Source organism: Podarcis raffonei, chromosome 8 (assembly GCF_027172205.1).
Source record: "Podarcis raffonei isolate rPodRaf1 chromosome 8, rPodRaf1.pri, whole genome shotgun sequence".
Taxonomy (NCBI): domain Eukaryota; kingdom Metazoa; phylum Chordata; class Lepidosauria; order Squamata; family Lacertidae; genus Podarcis; species Podarcis raffonei.
This window is the reverse complement of record NC_070609.1, coordinates 7549094-7572802: the sequence shown is the minus strand read 5'-3', so window position 1 is coordinate 7572802 and position 23709 is coordinate 7549094. Positions and strand designations below refer to the sequence as shown.

The 23709-nt window shown below is 54.6% G+C and overlaps 2 protein-coding genes across 8 annotated transcripts in view; one reads left to right on the top strand and one right to left on the bottom strand.

Annotated features, from left to right (window-relative positions):
* Window positions 1-10746, top strand: part of DMPK (DM1 protein kinase) — a 56304-nt gene extending 45558 nt beyond the window's left edge. For 3 of the 7 annotated variants that reach the window (XM_053401837.1, XM_053401836.1, XM_053401838.1), the window contains exons 9-15: window positions 1319-1407; window positions 2189-2297; window positions 2413-2555; window positions 3884-3981; window positions 7670-7746; window positions 8327-8403; window positions 10065-10746. In XM_053401837.1, coding sequence (XP_053257812.1) covers window positions 1319-1407; window positions 2189-2297; window positions 2413-2555; window positions 3884-3981; window positions 7670-7746; window positions 8327-8403; window positions 10065-10485 — 1014 coding nt within the window. In that variant the 3' untranslated portion in view covers window positions 10486-10746. Of the gene's footprint in view, window positions 1-1318; window positions 1408-2188; window positions 2298-2412; window positions 2556-3883; window positions 3982-7669; window positions 7747-8322; window positions 8404-10064 lie in introns of all 7 variants that reach the window. The other 4 variants (XM_053401839.1, XM_053401840.1, XM_053401841.1 and 1 more) reach the window with 4 other exon arrangements.
* A 4603-nt stretch (window positions 10747-15349) lies between these two features.
* Window positions 15350-22588, bottom strand: DMWD (DM1 locus, WD repeat containing). Its single transcript, XM_053401844.1, has 4 exons — window positions 22122-22588; window positions 20853-21035; window positions 18950-20203; window positions 15350-15618 (listed from the first exon to the last, which is right to left on the bottom strand). Exons 1-4 carry the CDS (start codon window positions 22578-22580, stop codon window positions 15571-15573), a joined length of 1944 nt encoding a protein of 647 aa, XP_053257819.1. The 5' UTR covers window positions 22581-22588; the 3' UTR covers window positions 15350-15570.
* Window positions 22589-23709: the final 1121 nt, after the last annotated feature.

Sequence of the window (23709 nt, the reverse complement as noted above, 5' to 3'; positions counted from 1 at the left end):
TTTCCTCAATCCATCATATTCTTTTCTCCTTTCTCCCACTTCCCTCCGCCCCCACTCGATTTCCTCCGCATTATACCATTTACAATAATCTTTGCATTCCACAATCTTCTCAAATCATCTATATATTCTAAATATCTTTCCTTACTAATTTTTCTTCCATCCAGTACATCATATTAGCACATATATATATCTACGGGGTGAGCATCAAAAGTGCAAGTAGATAAATAGGTACCGCTCCGGCGGGAAGGTAAACGGCGTTTCCGTGCGCTGCTCTGGTTCGCCAGAAGCAGCTTAGTCATGCTGGCCACATGACCCGGAAGCTGTACGCCGGCTCCCTCGGCCAGTAAAGCGAGATGAGCGCCGCAACCCCAGAGTCGGCCACGACTGGATCTAATGGTCAGGGGTGCCTTTACCTTTACCTTTAATAAGTATCTAAAACCATTTGCACATAACAAAATATGTATTTTATCAAAGTAATTGTTGAACTGAAATACAATTTTAGGTAGCAGGCTAGTAGGCGGGGGCCCATGACTTATATCATAGGAGCCTACACAACACAAAACACTATTGCTGTATGTAGGTTTTATTTTATTTGTTTTTTATCTTATATTTTGGAAATATACATCTAGTTTTTTCCCCTTTAAATTTTATGGGGGGCCCCAAGAGAGGGATGAAAATGTCAAATCTTCACGAAGGCCAACTATCCAGACTGGTCCTACATAGGCCAGAAAAAAAGCCAGGGAAGTCTCCAAATAGGAAATCCATCACAGAAGGAGAAAGGAAAAAGGAAGAGGGAGAGGGGATCAAGTTGATTCCAAGCCAAAGGCCAGGCGGAACAACTCTGTCTTACAGGCCCTGCGGAAAGAAATCAGATCCTGCAGGGCCCTGGTCTCATGAGACAGAGCGTTCCACCAGGCCGGGGCCAGTGTTGAAAAGGCCCTGGCTCTGGTTGAAGCTAATCTGACTTCCTTAGGGCCCAGGACCACTAGGGTGTTGCTATTTATGGACCTTAAGGTCCTCCGTGGGGCATACCGGGAGAGGCGGTCCCGTAGGTACAAGGGTCCTAGGCCGTGAAGGGCTTTAAAGGTAAAAACCAGCACCTTAAATCTGACCCTGTACTCCACCGGGAGCCAGTGCAGCTGGAAAAGAACTGGGCGAATATGCCAGGTCGGGGCGGGAAAGGTAACCACTGTATGTAAATCTGGCACTGCCAGTAGGGGGCGCTATGCCCAGCCTGCTGCTGCTGCTGCTCTGGTTAGAACTGACCCCCCCCAAACACCCACCCACCCTCTGTGTGCTTGTGTCTCCCTTTTCCTAGGAAACCTTGTCGGATGTGATGGAGAGCTCTCCGCTCGGGGTGCACCTGCCCTTCGTGGGGTATTCGTACACCTACACGGCGGCAGCAAAGTAAGACGCCTTTGGGGGTGCTGGGGGCGCTTGGGTTGGGAACCCCAAGGCTGGTGTCAGAAGCCAGTTGCAGGCCCTGGAATTGAGGTAGCCAGACTCCAGGAAAGGAGAGGGGTCCTGTTACCTGTGCAGAAGGTAGTAGGTGTACACATAGGCTGAATCTAGACCTATATAGAAAAAAATACTTTAAAAAAACCCCCACCGTTTTAAAATATATATTGAATTTTGCATTAGCTCACCATCGCCATCTGGTGTCATGTTTGTGTAATGCGCTTAAAACACACTTAAGACGTTACATTTGCACCTGCGTAGCTGAGTCCCTGAGGGACACAGGTGGCGCTGTGGGTTAAACCACAGAGCCTAGGACTTGCCGATCAGAAGGTCGGCGGTTCAAATCCCCGCGACGGGGTGAGCTCCCGTTGCTCGGTCCCTGCTCCTGCCAACCTAGCAGTTCGAAAGCACGTCAAAGTGCAAGTAGATAATTAGGTACCACTATGGCGGGAAGGTAAACGGCGTTTCCGTGCGCTGCTCTGGTTCGCGAGAAATAGCTTAGTCATGCTGGCCACATGAACTGGAAGCTGTACGCCGGCTCCCTTGGCCAATAAAGCGAGATGAGCGCCGCAACCCCAGAGTCGGTCACGACTGGACCGAATGGTCAGGGGTCCCTTTACCTTTACCTAGCTGAGTCCCTGGTCCCAAGTTGACCCCTGGGCAAAACGGTCTTGTGGCAACGCAGAGACCCTGCCAGGATCGGGTCCGTGAGGCTCTCCCTTTCTCTCAGACAGAATGAGGCGGAGGAAAGAGGCCGCGGGGACATCAGCATGGAGGTCGACGGCAGCCAGAGGACTTTGCCCCCAGAGCAGACCCCCAAGCAAACCCCGGAGGAGCTGGTAGGTTTGGGGACCAATTGGAGCCAGGATGGGGCGGTGGAGAGCCTGACCTGGTACCCCAGAGGCACCTCAGTGTCTGAGGTTTCACAGACACCTCCATCTTACTCCCTACCAGGCATGCAAACTCCCGGATGGGCAGAAACTTGATGTGGCCACTTTCCTAGAGTTGCAGTCAGCACTCGAAGAGGAGCTGAGAAGCCGGGAGATGCTGTGTCAAGAGCTCAGCATGGTCAAGGTGGCCAACCAGACCTTTGCCAGGTGAGGGTTATGGGTGTTAGGATATTGATGTTCCGTTCCACCTTAAGAGTGGGCATGTGGAGTTGTTGTATGTCACGTCTGTTTACTTCCAGCACAGCCTGCTGGGAACTTCCTGTATAGCTTTTGCTTTTACTTGGACATGAAAGAGAGCAGACATGTTTTCTTTGTCCTGAACTACGCTGAATAAACTGCTTGAAAATATGCTTTAAGGGACGTGGGTGGCGCTGTGGGTTAAATCCCCACGACTGGGTGACCTCCCGCTGCTCGGTCCCTGCTCCTGCCAACCTAGCAGTTCGAAAGCACAAAGTGCAAGTAGATAAGTAGGTACCACTCTGGCGGGAAGGTAAGCTTCCTTGACCTCCATTAATTCTCCTTGAATGACACTCTCTTCCAAATCCCTGTCTCCCCACACTTTCTCCCTCCCTAGATCTGGATTTTCTCATTCCAGAGTTACTCCATGAGAATTATCCCATTCGAGAGAGGGGAAAGGGTGAGAAGGCAGGAATTTGGAGGAGACCCTCCTATGTTTCCACGAAGAATGAATAAAGTCCGAGGAAGCTGGACTTTCCACGTTAGACGGCAGACAGGGTGAATGGGCCCAATCCCCTCAGGCACATGAAGGCTGAAAGATACTGAAATGATTAGTTAAAAGGGCATGAAAAACAAACCTAGTTTAGTTGTTCTTAACCATTTTTCAGTGGGATTTCTTTCTTAATTGTACTGTTTTACTGCTTTGTGTTTGCCGCTCCTGGGCTCTGTCGGCAGGAAGGGCGGCTTGGAGCTTTAATAAAGTTAAATAACACGAGTTGCTTCAGGGTAAGAACAGCAGCTAAACTTAGATCTGAAAACAGTGTGGAGAAGATCAGGTACGGAATAACTAGAATATGCAGCATTCATTGGGAAACTGGGGAAACCATGAGGAGGGGTGATCCCAGAATTACTGGATTATTTGATAGGAATTTCAAACGTGTTGTAAATTCTATGGAAAATATATATACAGTGGTACCTCTGGTTGCGAACGGGATCCGTTCTGGAGGCCCGTTCGCGACATGAAAAGAGCACAACCCACAGCGGCACGTCTGCGCACGCGGGGGTTGCGATTCACTGCTTCTGCGCATGCACATGACGTCATTTTGTGCGTCTGCGCATGCGCGAGCGGCGAAACCCGGAAGTAACCCTTTACCGAACGTAACATGAAGTGGACGTAACATGAGGTATGACTGTATATAAAATAATAATAACATTAAATAACGAGTAGATCAGTCCTTCTCCCAGGCTTCCTACTTTCGTGGCATCAAATACTGATTGTCTCGCCTTTTCCTGCCCAGCCAACTCAAGGAAGCTGAGAGCCGCAATTTGGAACTGGAAGCTCAGATCAAACGCCTGGAGGAGCAGATCGAAGGGATGAGGCCGATGGCCGAGGAAGGCAAGTTTCACCGGAGCCCCTTCCCTCCTCCTGCCTGCAGCCCCTTGCCCAGCTTGTGTTCGTAGCGGACTCCGCCCTGTGCTGCGACCCCTTCAGCTTGCTGACCACTCCCTTGGGTTCCAGCTCTTTCACCCCCTTCCCTTCCACGGTTTGGAAGAAGCACGTGCCTCAATGCCAGCGCTGCGTCCAGAAGCAAGCCAGGGAGCTCGGCCCCAGCCGCACGCACGGACTGAGTGCTTTGGACTACAACTCCCATCATCCGCAGCCAGCATGGCCAACAGTCGGGGATGGTGGGAGTCGCAGTTCAAAACGTCTGGAGGGAACCGGATTGGTAAAGGCTGGCAGTTGAAAGGAAGTGTGTGCGCGAGAATTACTTTTTTCACACCACACGTCCAAAGCACGGTGGTACCACTTTAAACCGTCATGGCTTCCCCCAGAGGATTCTGGGAGCTGTGGCTTGTTCAGGGTGCTGCTAGACCTGTCGTTTTTATTTTGATTACGTATTTTGTGGTTTTTATATTTTTATTTTGTTCTGTGAACTGCCTTGAGACCTTTGGGCTAGAGGGCGGTATATAAATAATAATAATAATAATAATAATAATAATAATAATAATAATAATAATAGACCTACAGTGGATGCTTGGGTTGCGAACATGATCCATGCGGGATGCATGTTTGCAACCCGCAATGTTCGCAACCCACAGTGGCGCGTCTGCGCACACATGGGTTGTGATTCAACGCTTCTGTGCATGCGCAAAGCGCTTCTGCGCATGCACAGCCTCCGAAACCCGGAAGTAACCTGTTCCATTACTTCCGGGATTCGCAGTGTCCGTAACCTGAAAAAACACAACCTGAAGCTTCTGTAACCCAAGGTATGACTGTACTTTCCTCAAGAGCTACGATTTCCAGAGTAGTTTATCCATCTATCCCTCTTCACAGGGAACCCTGAGAACTGTAGTTTGTGGGGGGGGGGTTAGGGAGGTTTCCGAACAACACTCTGCAACCTGAACCATCTACAGGATTCCTTTGGAGGAAGCCGTGACTTTATAAAGTGGTCTCTTGGTTCTTTGGGTGTGTGGTGCGTACTCAGAGCAGACAGACCCCTTGGCCAACTTGAGCCCACTGATTCTGAGGCTATGTGCACATGAGTTGCTTAAAACGCAGTGAGGCCACCCCCCCGCCTCCTGCCTTTCCAGGGAGGAGCCGCATTTCCAGAGAGACGACTGGGCTGTCTTTGCCCAATGTTCATTGCCAGATTCACCAGCAGGCTGAATGCTTGGATCTATAGGCCCAGCTCCTCGCTGACTGGGTTTGGGTTGAGGAGGGAGCCTTCACCTGCCCTCCGGCCCCATCTAGCAGTAGCCTAGAATGGAAGGGCATAACTTGGAAAGCTGTAGGGGAACCATTGCCTTCCCTGCAGGTTCTCTATTGTTGACACACTGAGTCCTGTTCCTTTCGCTTCCCCTTCTGGGTGCTGGGTGGGTGCTCTAACCCTTTAAAATTCTCCTTCACGGACTCCCGCTCCACCCTGCCTCTCGCCCATCAGAGGGGCAGATGCGTGACTGGTCAGTTTGAGCTCTGTCAATGGCTACCAGCATCATCATCATCATCATCATCATCATCATCATCATCATCATTTATTATTTATCCCCTGCCCATCTAGCTGGGTTTCCCCAGCCACTCTGGGCAGCTTCCAACAGAATATTAAAATACAATAACCTATTAAACATTAAAAGCTTCCCTAAACAGGGCTGCCTTCAGATGTCTTCTAAAAGTCTGGTAGTTGTTGTTCTCTTTGACATCTGATGGGAGGGTGTTCCATAGGACGGGTGCCACTACTGAGAAGGCCCTCTGCCTGGTTCCCTGTAACTTGGCTTCTCACAGGGAGGGAACCGCCAGAAGGCCCTCAGTGCTGGATCTCAGTGTCCGGGCAGAACGAAGGGGGTGGAGACGCTCCTTCAGTATCCAGGCATACCCTCCGAGTCTCAAAACCAGGACACACACCTTTCCGTCTGTGTTCCTGCACAAGTGACATGCAAGATCACGGAGCCCCAAATACACTATTTTTCTCGGAGCTGTACTCTCACACAATGGCATGGCACCCAAAAACATGTGTTTGGGGGGGGGCGCACCATGCGAGATTGCGGCCCTGAGAAAAGCACAAGGGCTGGGCGCAAAATCACGTGAGGTCATGACACCAAAAATGGCCACTGTGCTCTTGCTGGGGGTGGAAATGAGATGTTCCATTTTTTCCAGGATACTTGCAGGGTCTTTTCTATGCTCCGCCAACGCTGTTGTGTCTCAAGTGGGGAAGAGTTGTTCATGCACTCAAGTCCTGCTCGGGGCATCTGGTTGGCCATTGTGATAACAGGGAGTTGAACCAAATGGGGACTTTATTGTCCTGGTACATCAGGCCTCTGCCTAGGTTCTTAGGTGTGCTGCAGGTGGTCTGTACTCAGGGCCGTCTTAGGCATATCCAGTGCCATGGTGCAAAGATCCCTCCGGCGCCCCACCCTCCATTTCCCAGGGTTGTTGTCCTTTTCCCAAGCCTCTGCAGGGATCGCTCTCCTCCCGAGGAGGTTTGGGAGTCAAGCTGCATGCCCACCAGCCCTATGGTTGATGGGGCGCAGTTGGTGGGCATTCAGGAGGGAAAGGGGAGGCCGCCGGCAAAGCCGCGCAGCTCCCCCACTCGCTGGGGCGCCCCTGAGAGGTCAGCGCCCTGGCGTGACGCACCACTAAGCCCTATGGAAAAGATGGCTCTGTCTGTACGTGAGTGTGCTGGTCCCGTGGGTTACCTGAGAGGCGAGGTCCAAGTCCAGTCTGTGGTCAAAGGTGCAACATGGAGGCAGTCCGTAGTAGCCGAAGCTGGGTGCAGGGCAGGGAGTTGGGTGAAGTCAGGAACAGGCAAGCAAGCAAGCAGGGAGCCAGGGCAGGTCAGGCAGGTAAGCAGGACAGGGTTCAGACAGGAACTAGCAACCAACAATGTTGCTCCCGCAACTTGGAACTGGGGCTGGCCAGCTTTTAGCTGCCCCAAGGCATAGGGTGGCCCCGATCCTCTGGTGACTCGCCTCTCCTGGCCTGGAGGCGAGCATTCCTCCTGCGGGAACTTAGTTCCCTCCGCCTCTCTGCCCTGAGCCTCTGCAGCTCAGGAGAGGCTGGAGGGTTACCGGACCCAGAGGCAACCTCAGCTTCCTCTGACGGGGCTGAGAGTGGAGCACCTGCAGGCAATGGGTCCTCCATCACCTCTGGAGCCAGAGCAGACTCAGCTGGTGCCTGCACCTGAGGATCCAGTACAGGTGAGGACCCTTCAGGCTCATGCCCCAGCCCCGGCTCAGCTGGTTCTGGAAGCGGGGAATCCTGTGCAGGCTGGGATCCCTCAGGTTCAGCATCCGGGTCCGAATCCCAGGCCATCACAGTGAGCCACAACAGCACATGAGAGTTGTCAGTCGCCGAGGGTCGAGTGAGAAGCCTGCTGGCCTTTGTGCACCAAGGGAAGCATAGCATGCGATGCGCGGCGCATGGCAACGGGCCGCTTCTTTTGCCCAGCACGCCTGCCGGCTTGTTCCCGCATGCCTTGTAGGCTAGTCTCTTTCTCTCTACATTGCCCTCCCCTTCCCCACTCGTTCCCCACCAACACCCCGCCCCCCCACAAAGGAAACTCGCCCCCACGTTTCTCTTTTCCTTCCAGCTGCTCTGGGCTGGAGCCCCCGCTGGCCCCCCAACCACACCCACCCTTTCTTGTGCCGCGTGGAGCGCCTGGCAAATGTAAGCCTGACTCTGCAGGTTGCCGTACCTCATGGAGGAGGTGGGGGAGGGAAAGGGATGTGTGTGTCCCCCCCCTCGCCCCACAAGCTTAGGCTCCCTTCTGGGTGAGGAGGGGAGATGCCGCTTTCTAGTCTGCCCAGTATTGGGGTCCTCTGACTCTGGGGCTCTGTGGGTCCTGCATCAACCTTCCACGCACCCCAAGTTCTGCCTGCAGAATGTATTTTGCGTTTTATTTTTGGAAGGGGGGTGGGTGCAGCTTATTCACATTCTCTTATGCAACTTTGCTTTTGTGTTTCAAATATTAGACTTCCTGGTTTGTTTGTTTTTTTCTTGAAAAGGCGAAAGAAAGGTTTCATTCCAAGAGGACTAGAAACTTGGTTCCATAAAGACAAGGGGCAGTGGCTGTCACAACCCACAGCCCAAATGGCAGCTGGGGGGTGTGGGGGTTTCTGGCTGGGTGTGCACAGAGAAAGCAAGCAGCTGTGCTTTGATCTGGTCTCTCCCCCCAACCCACCCACTCGCCGCCCCCCAATTGCCTGGCATTCTGCCCTGCTGACTTCTGCTTTCTCTTTCCAGCAAGGCGGCACCATGGCATCTCGGCTTTGTGAATACCCGCTTGTGGTACCTCTGTACCGGCACTTGCTGCTCTTTTCTAGGGTACGTCGGCTGCCATCATCGCGCATGTGCGAACACACCGACCTCTCTCTCTCTCCCCCTCTTCTCTGCTTACCTGAAGCCAGTGCTTGCTTGGCCTGAGAGCGGCCTTCCGCTCCCAGCTCTTCTGGTATTGTGTTCTTTTACACACACACCCCGACTGACGGAAAGCCATTGAGGGCAAAAAACAGGCCCTGTGCAGAGACGGGGCAACACAGCCCGATTGGAAGGTGGTTGGGGCAGAGCACTGATTGCAGAAAAGGGATTAAAATACCCAAAAAACTACCTCCTTCCCTACAGGTCCTCTTGGGGGCTGAGATTGGCAGTGGGGGCCCTCTTGGTTGTCCCTATGCCCTCAGAGGCTTGGGGGGTGGGGTGGGCCTTCTCTGTGGTGGCCCCTAAAGTGTGGAACCCCCCCTCCATTATGCAGCTTAGGGCCTGAGGTGTATATTTTTGGGGCCCATTTAATTTTGGGGACTGGAAGTCGTTTTGAACTGTTTTTAAGGCAGTGTTTTAATTGGGTAACCACCACCCCCCCGCCAGGACCTTGGGGTGAAATGATTAAATAAATAAAAGTAACGGGAATAAAAGCTGCCATTTATTTAATAGCCTTTCTTGTGGCACATGGTTTTGGAATAATATGGTGCCAATGGGCCTGTCTGCTTAGGCTGAAGTGTTTCCCTGTTTTCTTACGCCTAAAACTCAGGACGAAGGCCCAGCTTGCCAAGAACCAGGGCACCCCGTCCCGTATCACGCCCCCCCCACAAACCCTCCCTTCCTAGAGTCACACAGCCTTGGCTTCTGGCGGTATCGTGCAAGAGGTCCCAGAAGTCTCCGTAGAATTTCGTGGGGCTCTCGCAAGATCTTGCCAGAACCCAGGAGCCACTGCAACCACTTCGCCAGCGGTAGGAGACGCGCCTGAAGAATGCTCCTTGGATTCTGTCGCCTGAGGCGGCTGCCTCGGCCTGCCTCCTGGACGGGCCAGCCCAGAACTGTCTGCTCCAGTTCTCTCCAGCCATTTTGTCCTCTGGAGCCCATTGTAGGCAACCTCGTGGGAGGCTGGCTGCTCCGTCTCTCCGTGAGTGCCAGTTCTTCACAGTTTGTTCTCCGCCAGCCTCTGCTGAGCACCACCAAGGACCAATCCATTCCCGAAGAAATCTAGTGTGCCAGGGAAAAAGGCACTAGCCTACTTCGACATGCTAGCTTTCCTTGGGCAGGAACCTTTTAATTTTAGGGCAGAATACTCAGTTGTGAGGACACCAGGCCTTGCAGTGGTACACCCAGGCGTGGCTTGACTGTGAGAGTAGCAGGAGTGACTGTGAGAGTAGCAGGAGTGACTGAGCACAGAGAAAGCAGGATTGTGTAATTATTCTTACATACCTGAAAGCAAACCTTCCCAGGGGTTGAGGGCGCCTCCCAAGTTTTATTTCAAACTAGTGTCCTTCGGCTGAGGTTTCTGGGAAGGCAGGGCCTTTTTGGAGTGGCCCCGTCTGCCCAGAAGCTCAGCCTATTATTACTGTTACTTGCATGGGATGGGGCAAGCCAGGGACTCTCCGAACAAGCGGGATGACTTACGGTCCCTTGTGGTTCCAGCAGCAGGGATCCGCTGGGTCTCAAACCCAAGGGCTTTCTTCTGTCTTGACCAGCCTGTTTTCCCTTCACAGGTACATAGGCCCTGCATTGTCAAGGTGGGTTACCTGCTCTTATGCACTGGCAGATTTGCCCTGGACGCCTCTCCTCGGAGCCTGGTGGAGGTGGCATGAAGGCCATCGGCGAGGGGGGAGACCCTTGTGCCCAACAGCTGCTGCTCAGTCCGCTCTGCCCTTGCCAGGCGCCTGGGACAACCTCCTTTATCACTTGCCAGCTGCCCCCAGAAGGGAGATTGGGGCCCAGAGGGCCGAAAGCCCCCTTCGGCTTGTGCCCTGGCAAGGAAGAAGACCCTTGGCGATCCAGATGCTGCCTGAAGCAACGGCCGAGCCCGTGCCACTCCCTGGGGCCTTGCTTCCTTACACTCTGAGCCCTGTCTCTGAACTTGCCTTGCTTTGTGAAGACAGCACTGGTCTCCCCAACTCAGATTACTGGTAGAAGCCTGGGAGGAATTTCCTAAAAGGCCACGAGTGGCCGAAGAGAACCCGGCAGAGACCCCCCCAAGACCTCTCGACCCCCAGCTCCTTCCCACTTTTTATCCTCAGGCTGCTCCGCCTCAAACGCGAGGGGCAAAATTTAGGAGCTGCTGTAGGAGCCAGGAATCCCAGCATCCTCAGTTTAACCCCTTAAATTCCTGTAGGGGAAGGAGCCCAGGAGTCCTGCCCCCCAGCCCTTCTAGTCACCCCCCATCTCTGACTCCCCGGTTCTGACGTGGCTGTTTCCAAGAGGTGAAGGCTGATGGGATTCCTTCGTGGCAAGTGTCTTCCTGGGGATGCAGCTTCCGCTTACCAATTTTGAGCCAACGAGGCGGTGCTCCCCCCTCGGATCACAACTGCCGCCCCAATGACCCATGGCTGCTTTGCACCAGCTCCCACCCACCCCCTTGGGAGTTTGGCGAAAGGGCAGTCGGCGGAGGGGCGGCTGATGGAAGAGGACTGGACTCGGATTCTGGTTTTGCTTGGAGGACGCTCTGCTATCGGCGGAATCCGCGCAAGCAGATGTTGTACGCCGTGCTTCCGAGTCACGCTTCGCACCTGGGATTGGCTGGGCTAAGACTAGGACGGTCTCTGGGTAGTTGCCCCAGAGCCCAGGCGGGACCTTGGAGAAGACTGCAAAGCTAGGCATGTCTCAAGTTCGCTTGATGGGAAGCGCCACCGGCAACAGAAAAATGACTTATACCTGCACTTCTACACTTCTGGCACCTGGTGGCAGCACCAAGCCTTTCTTGCTCCACACTGCCGCACATACACAAGGTTGTTGGTAATTTATTTGGGATTGTGGTGTTTAGCTGTAAATCTTATTTCCCCCTCAAGTAGGTGGCGGACATCTGTTCCCTGCCTCTTCCAAAAGGTGTGCGAGCACTTGTCTCTAACGAAGGCGCACAGGAGAACGTTTAGCTTGAAGTGGGGGGGGGGGGACTGTGCTAGTTTTAAGGTTTTGCACTACGCTCTCCTCTTGGTCCCTGGTCACCTTCCTTTCTCCCCATATTTATTATTCCGTCTCCCCCCTCCCCGTCCCCTCCTTTGTGTAATAATATGGCACACAGGGGCTGGATGCATGAGAACACTGTACGTTTGTGACAATGTGTGTTAAGGTTGTTGCTGCTCCCTCTTCAGAGATGAAATAAAATTGGATTCTTCCGTAGCCTTTTGCTGCACTGCAATGTAGGAATTTTGCAACTAAGGGCCAAGACGAAACAAGGGAGGGGAAGGAACTGGGGCAGGTGGCAAGACACACTCACGGCACCATCACAAGAAACTCCACGCTTTCACACATGACAAGGAAAACGACTGTCTCAGGCACTGATTTTTGCAGAACAGAGCTCTCTCTGTTTCCTTAGAGCACCCACCGTGGTGGGTTTTTTTTACTGGCACCAGAATTTATGTTCCACAAGCTTCCATTCCTCCTCCTCCTCCTCCCTCGTGCCCCCCACCCCACCCCCCAAACCACCAACATTTAGCAGGGGAGGCTGTGGTGTGAAAACTGTCTCTTTAGTATAAATAGGAGTTCACGATTCTATAATTTAAACACTCTTCAGACACAACAGTAACAAACGTTTAGAGAGCAGGTAGTAAAGTGACGAAGGCACAGGGGGGGCGTCATCGTCGCAGCTTCCGGGCGTGTTCTTCTGCGGACTTTGGGGGGGGGGAGTTTGGGGGTCTCGGCTGCCAGACACCAGCTGGCGGGCAAAGGCCGCAGGACCGGGAGGGGAGGGAGGCAGACAAGAGTGCGAGGGCAACATGCATTTGGGAGGCGGGGGTGGGGAGAGCAAAAGTAATACTGTCCGCCAAGGTCTCTGCGAAGGATCCAAGCAGACCGGGGGGGCAAGGCAGAGTCCCTCCTCTGCTCCCCACGTTCCTCTGACCAGGCTGGGATGAAGCGGGTGTGAAGATTGTGTGAAGTGGCTCGGCACCCAGTATGGCTTTTATTCCTGGGGGAGGGGAGCCAGTCCCGTGGTGGTCAGTCCTCTGAGAGAGGGGTTTTTTTCACCCACCCACCCGTCCCAGTTGGTTTCTCTGGCAGCTGGGCCGCGTTTTGCAAAGATGCAGAGCTGACGATGGGTTCACAGTGAGCGTAGCGTGACGTACAAGACGGGTCCCCTTGCCAGGCTGGCGTCCGTCTGCCCGCCTTCGATCCTTTGCCGGGCAGCTGATGGGCGGTCCCCAAGGTGAAGACTCCAGGATGTGTGCAGGTATTACCAACGAGAGCGTGGGTGCCTCTGGGCATGCGCAGGTGGCCACCGTAAAATGACAGCCGGCTCCCCTGGGATCCCAGGGAAGTTCCTAACGCCCTCTTGTGTTAGAAACCAGGCATGGCAGGCAGGCAGCCCTGCCCTTAGAGCAACTCAGCCAAGCCCTGCTCCTGCCCAGGCTTGCAACAAGAGCTGCTTTTGAATCCACTGGGCAGCGCCAGGCCTCAATTCTACTGGTGAGTTTGGAGACTGTTACAGGCACAAATCCTGGCCCCCCATGACCACAATCAACAGGCAAACTGGTAGGACGTGGGATGCTTCTGCAGAAACCAGCATCCTTTATCTTGCTGGAAGCTCAGGTGTGCAGGGCGAGGAGCTGCAAACGGAATACTACTCCCCACAGAGAAAACTGCTCCTAGTGCATGTAGCCCAGGGGTTCCCTCTAAGCCTGTCGGTGCTAAAGCAAAAGCAGTGAGAGGGAGAAGCCCAGGGATCCTCTTGGAAGTTTGCGGGAAGTTTTAAGCCCAGGTTAATGGGGGTTTTTGCCCAGCACCCCCTCCCCAAATTGCACCCTCCCAGGTGCTTTGGGCTACAACTCCCCATGGCTGCGCAGGCTGGCCTTCGTGGGAGTTGCAGTCCCAAACGCCTGGAGGGCACCGGGTTGGCGAAGGCTGCTCTGCCTGTACTCCAGGGTGCAAGATAAACCGCACAAGCGTGGCACTGTGTACATAAATGCAGGTGTGGTAACGAGAGGCTCAAAGCTGCCCCTAATTGTACTTTTAACGTTTATGAAGCAATAAATAAAATAGAACATGCCTGCAGAAAACTGGCTCTCTGTGTGTGTCTCTTAAGACTGCCCTCAATCGCCAAAGGACCAAAGGATGTTAGGAATATTTTAAATGGCCACATCCTGGATGAAACACATGTATCTCTTTGAATCAGTTTTGGAGCAGCTGTTTTCCGCGACAGGAGGGGTTGTAGCTGGCGCTAAGCCCTACTTCAAGTAGACCCACTTAAATTACCCAGCCTAACTTAGGCCCACTAATTCCTGCATAGGGCCTAGCACCAGGTGCAACCCACAATCGTCAAGCAGATCAAAACCTGTCCCGAGCTGATCAAAGCCTGGCCCAGAATAGACACATATTCCTGTAATTTTTTCTGTGGACAGAATACAGATAGGCAGTTGAAACGTCGAGAGATAAGCTCTACTGGGATCCTGGCCATGCCCCAACAAAGACCTACCATGGAATCCCCAAGGCTCTGTTAAGACTCTGCGCAAGGTTATGCACCAGAACGGCTGCCCAACCTGAATTTCTGCCCGTGCTGCAGTTTGCTTGAGCCCTCGACTCTTGTCTCTGGCCAAGCGGCTTGGGGAGAAAAGAAAGCAGACGGTTTTCTCTGCCGCCGGCAGCAGCCGACGACATCACAAGAATTGGCTCCACCTAAAATATTTGCCCTCTCCTCCTAAGCCACATCCACAGTAGGAAAACCGCCGAGCCCAAGCAACCATCTACCGGGACAGGTGAACTTCCAGTTACTGCACGGATAATCCCGCTTCAGTATCCTGTTCTCTTAAACATCTTCCACTAGTGCCCAGGTTTATTCTTTTGAAAACAAGATGGCAGCTGCTCTTCCTGTAAATGCAAGCCTTCAAAGTCGAGGGTTTGAGACTCTGGGCTTCCGAGCGGCTGAAACATCCCATCGATTTCCTTGCACCTGCCTGGGGTTGGCAGCCCGCGCTCAACATTAGGAGGGCTGGCTATTTAAAATGTGCATTGACAGACTGGGCGCACATATGGCGATCAATCTAGGGTGGGCATGGGGAAAGCCATGTGGTACAAACAGGCCCGAGCAGTTGAGGGCAGAGAGCATCTTGCTGCCCAGAGACGAGATCGAATCCAGAGGCAGATCCGTGGAGAAGAGAAAGAGCTGAGAAACCGAGCCGCCTGTCAACTCAGTTCAGAGGAAAAGGTCCGTTTTGCTTCTGAAAGGACCACAGAGAAGGTTGTGAGGATGAGCAGTTGTCTAGGCCCCAAGGCTGGGACACGGGACGTTGGCAAGAGGACCCGGGCAGTATCTCGCTGGATCTCAAACACCTGGCAACGTGTGTCTGTGGACCAGTTGGTTACACTGGGAGGAGGAGAAGGAGGGAGAGTTGGGGAGATAGACCTGCTGTTAAAGACTGAAAAGACCCTGATGGCGGAGGGGAGGGTCGTGGGTCCTGCAAGAAACCGGGACGCGTTGTGCAAAACACACGTAAATTTAAAATGAAGAGATGAAGAGGAGGGGAGGTGTTCTTCCTTCGGGTAGTTCTCCCCCTGTGCAAAAGGGATTCCTTCCGCTTTCTCCGAGGAGCTGGGTTAGGGCGGGTGAAGATCGCAGGCGGGTCCTATCCAGTCCAGAGCAGCAGGGCAGCTGGAAGGCAGTGAGGAATCCCCGCCTGGGAGACGAGGGGCAAGGGGGCAAGGTGGGGTGGAGGCAGCTCAGTTCACCCTTGTGCAAAATCTGCCCCGGCAGCAGCCTGTGCTAAGATCTTAGCTTTAAATATTGTTCATATTAATACTTTTTTTTTCTTTAAATAGCTGAGAAGAAGTGCAAAGGGTCCTGTGCTACATAGGTCTCAATATATTAACTCTGTTAGTCTCTCTCTCTCTCTTTTTCCATACAGTTAAGTGTCACAGGCGAAGGAGGAAGGGGATAACCTGTACATACTCAGAAGCTGCTGGAGAGGCGGAGAGCTTCGCCATCTTGGCCAAGGGGCCTTGGCAGGGCAAAGAGTCACAGACACCTGTGAGGAGGAGGTCAGCCGAAGGAGGGGGGGCGCCGCCCGGTTATACCACCGTGCCGCTGGGAGAGCCGCCGTTCTGGGAGTTCAGGGTCTGAAAAGGAAACGGGGGGGGGGGGAGAGAAGAGTTTTAAGCGCTGAGAAGAAAAATAGCAGGTCAGGAAGGGCTGCTGGGCTCCTTCTCCCTGAGATGCAACTTTTCTAAGTACAGGGCGGTTTGGAACTTTTAGGTATACAGTTGCTTAGTAAAAATAAAAATAAATCTCCAGGCGGTTTATTTAAAATAGCATGGGATTAAAACTAAAGCCATCTAATACATGCCTTCTGAAAGGTAAATAAGGTAAAGATAAAGGGACCCCTGACCATTAGGTCCAGTCATGGCTGACTCTGAGGTTGTGGCGCTCATCTCGCTTTATTGGCCGAGGGAGACGGCGTACAGCTTCCGGGTCATGTGGCCAGCAGGACTAAGCCGCTTCTAGTGAACCAGAGCAGCGCACGGAAACGCCGTTTCCCTTCCCGCTGGAGCGGTACCTATTTATCTACTTGCACTTTGACGTGCTTTCGAACTGTTAGGTTGGCAGGAGCTGGGACAGAGCAACGGGAGCTCACCCAGTCACGGGGATTTGAACCGTCGACCTTCTGATCGACAAGCCCTGGGCTCTGTGGTTTAACCCACAGCGCCACCCGCGTCCCCATACACTTTATATGCTGCTTAGTAAAAAGAAAAATGGTTTATTTAAAATAACATGGGGGGATTAAAAATAAAGCCATCTAATACAGTACATGCCTTCTATATCTATATAAACTAATTATTACAGAAAAAATGAGCGAAGAAAACGAGAAGGTTTAAGAATTGAGTATCAGGGCTCCTGAAAGCTTGGGTAAGAATGCATGTCTTTAAGACAGGGGCCCTCCAAATACTCCCACATGCAGCATGGCCAGGGATCAGGGATGATGGGAGTTGTAGTCCAACAACGTCTGCAGAGCTGCAGGCTCCCCACACCCTGCTTCCAGGGGAGTTTAAATCAGGTTACTGTCCCTGCCTCTTGGGCCACCTGGGGAGGGTGTTTCAAAGGGCCACCACTGACAAGAGTCCGCCTCTGCGTTGCCCCAAGAGCAAGCCAGGTCTCCTCAGAAGCTCTTCAGCTTTGCTGCTGCCTTATGCCCGGGCTGGTCCTTCGCATTCCCAGCTGGAGAAAGCAGGCCTTGAGCTTGGACGTCTGCCTGCCTGCCCGCTCATAATTAAAGTCAGGAGGGAAAGAAGGAGAGGCAGGCAAGCAGGCAGGGATCAGCAGCTGCCCTGAAGGCCCAGCGCTGGGTTTTCTCCAACTAGACTAGAGAAAACAGTACTGGGAAATGGTAGCATCTGTTGTGGGGGGGCGGGGGGGGTGAGGAATTGTGCAGTAGGCCGGAAGCACTGAGAGAATTCTCGCTCGCTTCAGGAAGCTGTTTAATGGCTGGCTGGGATTGGCTCCCCAGTGAAATCAGGGGAGAAGAGACCCTCTCACTTGCCCTCCCGGATCTCGGCCTCTTAACTCCACCCAAAGCTGTTTCACAGCAGTGCCACTCCTCTTTTTGTGTGTTGCAGTGCTTAAAAGAGTGTCTGGCCAGGACCCAAATCCCAACTCAGGCAGGGACTTCACACTGGGCGACCCCGGGGGCCGGCCACTATCTCTTAAGCCCAGCCCACTTCGCAGGGTTGCTGTGAGGACAAAAACGAGGCAGGGTGGGGAAGACAGCCACGTACGCTGCCTTCCGCTCCTTGGAGGAAAAGGTGGAATATAAAAGTAATAGACAAAAAAAGGAGACCACCTCGTCTCTCTCGATGGCGTTCTGAGAGCACGCAATGCAGCTCCCGTCTTGCTTGTTCTCCTGGGCCTCCACTAAGGTGATCTTCCGCATTTATGCCTGGGCTTCAACAAGGAATGAAGCATTCGGCCGGTTTGGTGGATAGATTTTGCTTCATCACTGATGAAGCATTTCACCACTGCAGTGTTTGGGGCCAGGGCTGGGCAGGGCTCCCCCAACCCACTCTCCCTCCTCCTAGCCTGTGGTTTGGCTTAATGGCCTGCGCCATCGGAGGCGCCACACCACGCGAGCAGCAACGCCCTGCTCCCGTTCTGGACTTGCAGCTCTGGGGGGGTAAACCAAGGCGGATTCGCAGGATACCGCCTGGGTTGCTGGACTCAGGGACTTCCTTTGCAACTGAAGTGAAAGGAAGGATGAAGGAACCAAGAGGAAACCGGCACAGGGAAGAACAACACTGGGATGAGGAGTCCTGCGAGCTCGCGAGATCCCTGCTGATCAAGCTAATGGAAGCCAAGCCGACATTCTGCTGGGAACAGTCATTATTCCAGGGTGGTCTAACATGCAGCCGTCCCCTGCAGCCTTCAGGAATCCGAGTAACTGAAGCTCTGGGCTTTGGGAAGGCGGCATGAGGGCTCTGACAGGGTCCTAGAGCCCTCCATCCTGCTTCCCAAAGCCTAGTTCAGCGGTTCTCAACCTGTGGGTCCCCAGATGTTGGACTACAACTCCCATCATCCCTGAGCTCTGGCCTTGCTAGCTAGGGGTGATGGGAGCTGTAGTTCAGCATCATCTGGGGACCCACAGGTTGAGAAAGGCTGGCCTAGATAGTGCTTTTCCAGCTTTGGGAAGGAAGAGGGAGGGCTCTAGGACCCTGCCACAGCCTCGTCCCTCTTTCCCAAAGCCCAGGGCCATGCTTAGCAGGCACTGGGAAGGCGGCAGGAGGGCTGTGGGTCCCGTCTCTCCCCACCCCCAAATTTTGGCCTCTCCTCCGCATGCGACAAAGCAGTGAGCAGCCCACAGGTTCCATGTTGAAGTACTCTTGTGGCCCACTTGGTGTGAAAAGTTGGCCTGCCCTGCTCTAGATCTGTCCCACTCGCTGTTACCTCCTCCTGGTTGGGGACCAGCAGTTCTCCAGGGTCCCAGGCCAGATGCTGCCAGGACTGAACCAACGCTAAATAAGTTGGAATTCTTGTTATTAAATATATCAAGAAAAAAGCACACCAAGAACTCTGGGTCAATATAAATTTCAATAGTGGGAGTGGTCAATCTGACTATGGACTAACATGAACTTATCTCGACTCATAAACTTTTACCTTTAACACTGTAACGGATTATTGTGTTACACATATCCTTATGGGTTTGAGTTTGTAATCCTTGTCAGAATACATACTTTTGAGTGGATTAGAGGGACCACTCCCACTATTGAAATTTATACTGGCCAGAGCTCTTGGTGTGCTTTTTTTATTTGCCAGGACTGAACCAGCCTGCTGGTCGCATGCCCTACCATGAGCCACGCCCCTTTCCCAGGAGTGCTTCCCCCTAGATCAGAAGCGGCCACTTCCTAGGGCAACCCAAGCTTTGAAACCCTCCTGCCGGCATCAAGGGGCTGCCCCACTCACCGCCTTCCCCGGCCTGGCCCACGTGCAGATGAGGCCCTCCTGGCAGGCGGTGATGATGCAGTCCTCCAGGAAGAGCAGCACCGTCAGCCGCTCGTGGGCAATCTTCTTGCAGACGAGGGGCTCCAGGAGGGGCACTTCGTTGATGCGGGGGCACAGCGCCGTGCCCAGGACCTTGGCCGTGTCCAGCTTGCTCCGGGGCACCACGTTGAGCTTGTCGTTGCTCTTGCTGATGTTGCCCAGGCTGTGGTAGCGCTTGTGCTCCTTTTCGGCGTTCTTGTCCTTCCGCTCCTGCAGGGTGAGCGTGGCGAACTTCCCGATGCTGAAGGGCACTGTGCCGTCCGCCACGTGGCTCTTGGCGGCGCTGGTGACGGCTGGGTGTGGCAGGCTGTTGGAGCGGGACAGCGAGCGGGGAAGGGCCCCCCCGCCGGCCTCAGCCGCCAGGTTGCTCCCGCCGCTCCCCGAGGGGGGGATGCCGGCGCTGAAGGTGTTGGTGAGCGTTCGGGCCCGGGAGAGTGGGTGGTGGGGGTACAGGACGTCCTCCGTCAGGTCCCAAAGGCAGAACTGGGTGTCCTGTCCGGCAGACCCAAACCGGTAGGTCACCGTCGGGGTGCTTTTGGTGCTGTGCTTAGAGAGGTGGGACAGCGTGCTGCTGGTCCGCACCCTGCAGAAATTGGCAGAGTCCTGAATGTCCTCATCGCTGCCGCTGAACTCGCCGCTCTCGTCGTCCTCCGTGCTGGTGGTGAAGGGGTCAAAGGCCACCGCGTTGACCCACGACTTGTGGCCATGGCCCCTGGCGATGACCCGGCCCTCGGCGAAGGACCAGACCGTCACCAGGTCATCCTCGCCGCCCGTCACGATGTAGCGGCCGTCGGGGCTCCAGCAGACGCACAGGAGCCCCCCAAAATAGCTCTTCATCATCCCCTGCAGGAGCATGGAATCGAAGTGGAAGACGCGGAGGCAGCCGTCTTGGCTGACGCAGGCCAGGTAGCGGCCGTCGGGCGAGAAGGCAAACTCGTTCAGCGCTCCTTCGCCCACCGCCCACTTCAGCAGCGGGTTGCGGGCGCTCTTGCTCTTGCAGGCGTAGACCGTGAAGCCCTCGCCCTGCTTGAGGAGGGTGTACTGGGGCGAGGCGGAGCCGCAGGGGTGCTCCACGTTGTACAGGTACAGGTGGCCGCTGGCGTGGGAAGCCAGGAAGAGGCTCTCCGTCTCGGGGATCCACTTCACAAAGGTGACCTTTGTCTTGTCAATCAGCCTCTGTCGGGTGGGAGTGGAGGCAAGGAGAAAGGTGAGGTGAGGAGGGCCCATGGAGTTCCACCAGCCATTCAGTGCAGCCCTCCCTGCTTGAACTTGCTGGGAACAGGCCCACAAATGTGCACCACACTCTCACTATAAAGTATTTAACAGGAACGAGTCTCTTAACTGCCCTTACTGATCTCTAGGCAGAGATCATCAGCGCAGGCCAGGGAGAGTCAACGAGAGGTTATGCAGAGCTACCGTTGGAACCCCCAGTGCTGAACAGCACATTCAGAACTAGCCTTGGGCCAAACTCCTGTGCCAACTTTTGGCTTGAAGTACTTCTTCTTCCAAGGCATCGTTTCTGAAGCACAGCTCTATGGCTACGAACTGGCAACATTTCCCAGCTGCCGTTCTGAAAAATCTCTCGGGGCGACTTAAGAATACAATCGACAAGCAGTCACATTAAACCACACTTTGATTGTTTAAGCCAACTGAAACTTGTAGCCCTCCACGTTATAAGCAATTAACAGCAGCAATTAAGGGAAGAGTGGCATTTAAACAGAGGCCCTAACCCAAGCCCATTGACCTGGGAGGAATGAAATAAGAGACTCCAATTGATCTGTATCGACTCTTGAGTCGCTGCTTCTGCAGAACACTTTGGACTCACCTCCTCGTTGAATAGCTTACTAGTGTCCTTCTTGATGAGATCCAAGTACTGCACTTGCCCAGCCGAGAAGCCAACCAGCAGCGATATGCTTTCGGAAGCAGCTGTGAACTGGTTGAAGTCGTGGCAAGTGGGCTGCGTCCCCTTATAGATCCGCTTATCAATGGGCTTCTTCAGGTCGATAGACTGGAAAGCCAACAAGAACAGAACGGGTGGGAAGTTAGACTGCACTGGAACGGAATCTGACATGGAAGGAAGAGACGGCAAAGCCACCTGCCGACACTTCCCTCACTTTGCATAAGAGAAACACAGGGAGTGCCTACAGCTGTGTGCGGAGCACAGCAATGGCCTCGGAGCACACAGAGCCCTCTCTGGAGACGGGCACCAACCCCACATTTCTTGGCCTGCCGTTCTCCACCCGTTTCATATCGGCTACCTGCATCAACTTTGCAAGCAAGGCTATGAAAGTCACTCGCCCCACACCGACCACTTTGTGGTCTAACAGCTGCGGGTGGGAAGGAGCCTTTATCTCCTGCCTGGTTACGCTGAAGCGATTCTCAGTTGCCACAGGAGACCACAGCTCCAAGTTAAGCGACAGCATCCTTTTGTCATTTTGCATTAGCTTTCCTGCTTTCCCCGGCCATCGGGACTGGCAAATACCTCTGCAAGCAACCGATTCTCCCTCTTGCGAAGAATCGAATCCACACTCCTCCGGCTTCTGAGATCAGCCACCAACCAGCCCATTTCCTTACCAACCCCAGGCCATTTCTGAGCCCTGTTCTCCTGCCACAGTAGCCTCCTCTTCCACATCACCCCAATCCCTTCCCACCTGCTTCTGCCCATCTCCCGGCAACCTGGCTGCTCCTTCCCTCCCCGCAGCCTCAGTTGCCCTTTCAGCATCCTCCTCCTTGCACGCCCTTCCTCGGCTTGGCTACAAAACACATGCACAGAACACCCCGATACTGGGACTGCTTTGCCGGTAGAGGCTCTCAATCCCAGGGCTGTGGGTTCGAGTCCCAAAAGATCCCTGCATGGCAAGTGGTTGGCCTAGAAGACCCTCCTGGTTGCTACAACAACTCTCAAACTGTCTCCATCTTTTCTGGTCCTACCCCCCCCCACCAACCACACCCTAAACCTCCCTCTTCTGCATACCTGCGCACCCCCACTTCCTCCCGCTCCTCACCCGGGCCAGCCCCACCCCACCCATCGCCTCGCCCCCTCCCTCTGACCTCCAATCCACCCCACCCCACCCCAAGCTCGGCGGGCGCTCACCCTGCGTCCCCGCCCCGGCGCGCCCCCGGAGCCCGAGTAGAAGTACAGCTCTCGGCCCAGGTTGAAGCAGACGCGGCTGCGCTCGGCGGCCAGGCCCCCCGGGTCCCCCTCCCCGCCCGGGTCGCCGCCGCCGCCTCCCCCTGCGCCCCCCGAGGCCGGGCTGAGGCGCACCAGCGAGAGGCGCACGGGGGGCAGCGAGGGGGCGGGCGGCGCGGGGGCTCCGACGGGGACCCCGGAGGGCGGCGGGGGCGGCTGCGGCGGGGCGGCGTTGGCCGAGGCGGGGGCGGCGGGCGGGGCGGGCCTGGCGCGGGGCTCGGGGGCCCCCAGCAGCCGGTAGGAGCCCTCTCGGGTGCGGAACTGGCTCTTGATCTCGTGCGGCGGCTGCGGCGGGGACGGGCCTCCGTCGGGGACCGGCGCCGCCGCCGCGGCTGGGGCCGGGGGAGCCAGCGCCGCCGCCATCTTCCCGCCGGGCCGCGGCCGCCGCCTCCTCCTCTTGCCTGCCTGCCGGAAGTCGCGACCCGCGGCTCACCTCGCCGCGCCCGGAAGCTGCGCCGCGGCGCCTTGGCAACGCCGGAGGGGGGCGGCCGGAAGGGAGGTTGCTGGGCGACGGGGGAGCCCCGCCTCGCTGGAACGGCGGCGGCCTCGAGCGGGGGCGGGGCTTGGGGAGAGGGCGAGGCCCTTAGCAACCGAGGGAGGATGCGGGCCTTGGCAACGGGGCCTGCGCTTAACAGGCCTGCCTGGGGAGCGGAGAGGATGGAGGGCAGGGGGCCTTCGGAAGTGGGGAACCTCAGGGTGGCAACACAAAGGCCTTCTCTGCAGTGGCTCCCTGTCTGTGCAATGCTCTCCCCAGGGAGGTTCACCTGGCGCCTTCCAATACAGGGGTACCTCAGGTTACATACGCTTCAGGTTACAGATGCTTCATGTTACAGACGCTTCAGGTTACAGACTCCGCTAACCCAGAAATAGTTAAGAACTTTGCTTCAGGATGAGAACAGAAATCATGCTCCGGCGGTGCAGCAGGAGGCCCCATTAGCTAAAGTGGTGCTTCAGGTTAAGAACAGTTTCAGGTTAAGAACAGACCTCCGGAATGAATTAAGTACTTAACCCGAGGTACCACTGTATACACTTTTAGGCACCAGGCAAAAACATTCCTTTTTAACCAGGCGTTTGATCCGATTTACATACAATGCCCTTTAAAAATGTGGGTTTTTAGGGTGGGGTGGGGTTATTGGGATGTTTCTTTTATTTTGATTATATAATTTGTGTTTTGTGAACCTCCCTGAGACCTCCGGGTATAGGGCAGTATATAAATTCAATTTAAAAAAGTCCTTCCAGTAGCACCTTAGAGACCAACTGAGTTTGTTACTGGTATGAGACAAATTCAGTTGGTCTCTAAGGTGCTACTGGAAGGAATTTTTTTATTTTGTTTCGACTACGGCAGACCAACACGGCTACCTACCTGTCAATAAAAAAATGTTTGACAGCACCAGGCTTTTCTAAGCCATCTCCTTCCTCCTCCTCCTCCTCCTCTCAGCCCCACCCAAAAAAACAACCATATTAACTACCTCCAAGGCACATGAAGTTCAAG